This window comes from Struthio camelus, chromosome 15, assembly GCF_040807025.1.
Source record: "Struthio camelus isolate bStrCam1 chromosome 15, bStrCam1.hap1, whole genome shotgun sequence".
Lineage (NCBI taxonomy): Eukaryota > Metazoa > Chordata > Aves > Struthioniformes > Struthionidae > Struthio > Struthio camelus.
Window position 1 is genome coordinate 13,216,635 of NC_090956.1, and position 4,327 is coordinate 13,220,961.

The 4,327-nt window shown below is 59.0% G+C and overlaps 1 protein-coding gene across 1 annotated transcript; it reads right to left on the minus strand.

Annotated features, from left to right (window-relative positions):
• RMI2 (RecQ mediated genome instability 2) lies at positions 1–3,208 on the minus strand. Its single transcript, XM_068908904.1, has 2 exons — positions 2,929–3,208; positions 1–476 (listed from the first exon to the last, which is right to left on the minus strand). Exons 1-2 carry the CDS (start codon positions 3,197–3,199, stop codon positions 328–330), a joined length of 420 nt encoding a protein of 139 aa, XP_068765005.1. The 5' UTR covers positions 3,200–3,208; the 3' UTR covers positions 1–327.
• Between the last annotated feature and the right edge of the window lie 1,119 nt (positions 3,209–4,327).

Below are 4,327 nucleotides of genomic sequence, written 5' to 3' on the forward strand. Positions count from 1 at the left end.
TCAGATTAATGTGATTTAATCCGCTGGTACAAAAAGAGATTGTGAAACAGGAGATGAACATCATGAACGTTACCACATACACACAGATCTCTCGGCTTAACTCTGAGCCTGACTTCTCTCTGTTGTTTATTCCAAGGATTACAGCCCAAACAACAACCAGTTATTAGTTATATTACTTTTCTTTAAACAGACATACATGTTTTAAAAATCTATCATTCTAAGCCTACATTTGAAATGATATGTATACCCAGAACAGTCCAAATCTCTGCACAAGGACCAAGCAAAAAAATGGATGTTTCCAGTTCTTTTAGGCAGAAGAAAATGCTTCTAAGGCATGACTCTGTGCAAATCCTCCACTTCAAGGCTCCACATATTCTTATGCACTGGATTTTCAGAAAGATCCGTCATCTTTATTGCTCGAAGAAGAGGCTCAGGACTGCAGGACCGCACCAGACCCATCACCATTACATACTTCCCTGAAAAACAAACAAACAAACATGAAATTGAATTAGCTGTTATATTTTCATTTTTTTTAATGCAGAAAGCAAAATATTTAAAACTAAGCAGTTAAATAGTTTGAAGTAAAGATGTCAATATCTACAAGAATAACGGAAGGAATTAAGATTCCTTAGCACTAAATTTGGGGAAAAGACTTTGTTATCTGTGTGACTAACATTGTTTTATGACATATTTATTTATAATGTTACAGACTATCAAATCTATATATGCAGGGGATTTATCCCAGAAGCATCTAAGCCCAAATAACACAGAAAGTACTACACTGATCTTATGTGTAACAGCTACAAGTATGTAAGTACATAGTAGATTTTCCACATACATTAAGAAACAAATAGAGCTGATGACTTCTCCTTACACTACAGCAGAGCAGAGGGCGCAAATTCACATCACTGAAAGTTAAGCAACGTGAGTATTTGGCAGCTGAGCTCCTTGGATGCTGCAGTCCAGCACTGCTCCATTTTACCTCACCTAACAGTGCTGATGAAGGAAAAAAAAAAGGAAAAAAGAACTCTGTTCCCAGAATCACAACTCAGCTCTCCAGCACCCCAGTTTGATAACTTTTCCTGTCACTTTGGAGACCTGAAAACAGTCCCCACCCTTACTGGAGCTCACACAGGACTGCACAAGTCTCACTACTGGTAACTTCCAACATGCCCCCCACCCCAACTCTCCAGCACATGCTACTTGCTCTAGGAGCACAGCCTTTTCAGGACGTCTCCTCTGTAAGCGATGGCTACCTGCAAGCAGGTCCTCTCCGCAGCTGTGCAAGCCCAACATGCCCCCAGAAGCTCGATGTGTGCAACAGACACGGAGGAAGCGTTCCCAGGGCAGTGTACCCAGTGAGCGTGCAGGCCCACAGGAGAACCCAGGACAAGCGTTCTGGAAGAGCCCCTTACCTAAACAAGCAGGGGATGCCTCATGCACACGCGCCCCACATAGGGCACCCTGCATACCTACGTGCCCATTTGTACGCTCCTATCCTATAGAGCGCAGAGGACAAGTTCCCTGAGCCGTCCACACTCCACGGGTGTGTGCAAGAGCTGCCTTCGCACGCCCCTGTCCCCCAGGGCACACACCACAGCGCACCTGTAAGCGTGTCTCGCTGCACCCTTGGGTGTGCCACATCTGTGTGCCTGTCACATGGGGGGGCCCCCACAACGCTCGGGGGGGGGGGCACAACGCCCCGGGGGGGCGGGGCACACAAGGCTCCGGGGGGCCCCCACAATGCCCCGGGGGGCCCCCACAATGCCCCGGGGGGGGTGTCACACAAGGCTCCGGGGGCCCCCACAATGCCCCGGGGGGGGGGTGTCACACAAGGCTCCAGGGGGCCCCCACAACGCCCCGGGGGGGGCGGGGCACACAAGGCTCCGGGGGCCCCCACAACGACCCAGGGGGGGTGTCACACAAGGCTCCGGGGGCCCCCACAACGCCCCGGGGGGGCGGGGCACACAAGGCTCCGGGGGCCCCCACAACGCCCCGGGGGTGGGGGTGTCACACAAGGCTCCGGGGGCCCCCACAACGCCCCGGGGGGGGTGTCACACAAGGCTCCGGGGGGCCCCCACAACGCCCCGGGGGGGGCGGGGCACACAAGGCTCCGGGGGCCCCCACAACGACCCGGGGGTGGGGGTGTCACACAAGGCTCCGGGGGCCCCCACAACGCCCCGGGGGGGCGGGGCACACAAGGCTCCGGGGGCCCCCACAACGCCCCGGGGGTGGGGGTGTCACACAAGGCTCCGGGGGCCCCCACAACGCCCCGGGGGGGCGGGGCACACAAGGCTCCGGGGGCCCCCACAACGCCCCGGGGGGGGGTGTCACACAAGGCTCCGGGGGGCCCCCACAACGCCCCGGGGGGCCCCCACAATGCCCCGGGGGGGGTGTCACACAAGGCTCCGGGGGCCCCCACAACGACCCAGGGGGGGTGTCACACAAGGCTCCGGGGGCCCCCACAACGCCCCGGGGGGGCGGGGCACACAAGGCTCCGGGGGCCCCCACAACGCCCCGGGGGTGGGGGTGTCACACAAGGCTCCGGGGGGCCCCCACAACGCCCCGGGGGGGCGGGGCACACAAGGCTCCGGGGGGGTCAAACAACGCCCCGGGGGGGGGGGTGTCACACAAGGCTCCGGGGGGCCCCCACAACGCCCCGGGGGGCCCCCACAATGCCCCGGGGGGGGTGTCACACAAGGCTCCGGGGGGCCCCACAACGCCCCGGGGGTGGGGGTGTCACACAAGGCTCCGGGGGCCCCCACAACGCCCCGGGGGGGGCGGGGCACACAAGGCTCCGGGGGGCCCCCACAATGCCCCGGGGGGGGTGTCACACAAGGCTCCGGGGGCCCCCACAACGCCCCGGGGGGGGTTACCCAAGGCCTCAGGGCCACCCGGTGTCGCCCGCCTCCTCCCGCCGGCCGGTACCTGCGCTGAGGCAGGGCCGCCCCTTGGGCACCTCCTCCACCCCCAGCACCGTGAAGGCGCCGCTGGCGTCCTGCAGCCGGGCCGAGCCGCCGCGGGCGCCGCCGCGCTCCACCTCCAGCACGGTGCCCTGCATCCACACGGCCCGCAGGCGCAGCGGGGCCCGGCCCGCCTCGGCCCGGCCCAGCTGCCACGTCCCGCCGGCGCCCCGCTCCGCGCCCCGCAGCTGGGCGGCCAGCACCTTCACCGGCGGCCCCGCCGCCTCCCCGGCCATGCTGCCCGCGGCCGCCCAGGGGCTCCGTCACGCGCAGCCGCTGAGGGAGGGCGGAGGGCGGGAAGCGGCGCGCGTGCCCCGCCCCGCCCCGCCGCGTGACGGGCCGTTGGCGCGCGGCGCCGGGCTTTGGCGGGCGCCAACGGCAGCAACCGCCCCGCGCGGCGCCTGACAGGAGCCGGCTGCGAGGGAGGCCTCGAGGGCGGGCTCGTCCCCAGAGGCGCCTGAGGCGTGCGGCGAGGAGCAGCGGGAGGGGATCTGCCGAGTTACTTTAAAATAAATATAGGGAATGTATTTCTGCTTGTCCTTTTTTTTTGTGCTTATTTGACGGTATCCTCCTTGCCAGCTTTCACTTATGCACAAGCGATCGTGTTGCCCGGTAAAACGCGCCGTGGCCTAGCAGCCAGAGCGGCTCACTGATGCCGCGGTGAAAGTCTCCTCACTCAGAGAATGCGTATCTAATCAAAGGAAATAGAAACTCAAGATACCTTGTTCCTATGAACCAGATGCACTGACTCACATAATCAGCACATCTACTTAACGTTCTGTGTTAAAAGCAAGAATTGCTTCTACAGAAAGTAACGCAGGTTAGCTAATTTCTGATGCAATTACAAACAAGAAAAGCCAATACTGGATGATCTACCTGCTCTCAGCAAACCACCCGTGCGTAGATACTGCAGCGACCATAATTTGGGGCTTGCTGAACAAACAATATGTAATTTATTAAACAGCAACTACTTATAAACTATCTCCGGGCCAACATACAGCCCTCTTCCACTGATTATTTTATTAAAAGCCTCCCCACAGTTTTATGCCACCTGGTTCTCATTTCACCCTAATTTAAGTCAGGACTGACTCCTTTTCATGCAAAAACTAGTGTAAATCCGATTCAGTGACTTGGTTTGAGCAGGAAATTTCTCTTGCCGTGTCTCAGCTTCGTTTACGCGAAGTCGCCCTGCAGATTTGCCCCCAGCCCAAGTGGCATTAGTGTAGAGCCCACTCGGGCCGCCCCACCCGGGCCGCCTCTGAGGCTGCCGGGGCCATCCAAGGTTTTTCCCCAAGGCATTTCTTCACTAGTTAGCAAGAAACAACCCCTTCCATTTTTTACTGTTTAGCTGGCGAAAATCCTCT

Bases quoted from the DNA above. Each gene is read 5' to 3' on its own strand.
- RMI2 (XM_068908904.1), bottom strand. From the start codon at position 3,199: ATGGCCGGGGAGGCGGCGGGGCCGCCGGTGAAGGTGCTGGCCGCCCAG. The intron at 477-2,928 runs GTACCGGCCGGC...TTTGTTTTTCAG, and splicing joins GCGGCCCTGCCTCAGCGCAG to GGAAGTATGTAATGGTGATG.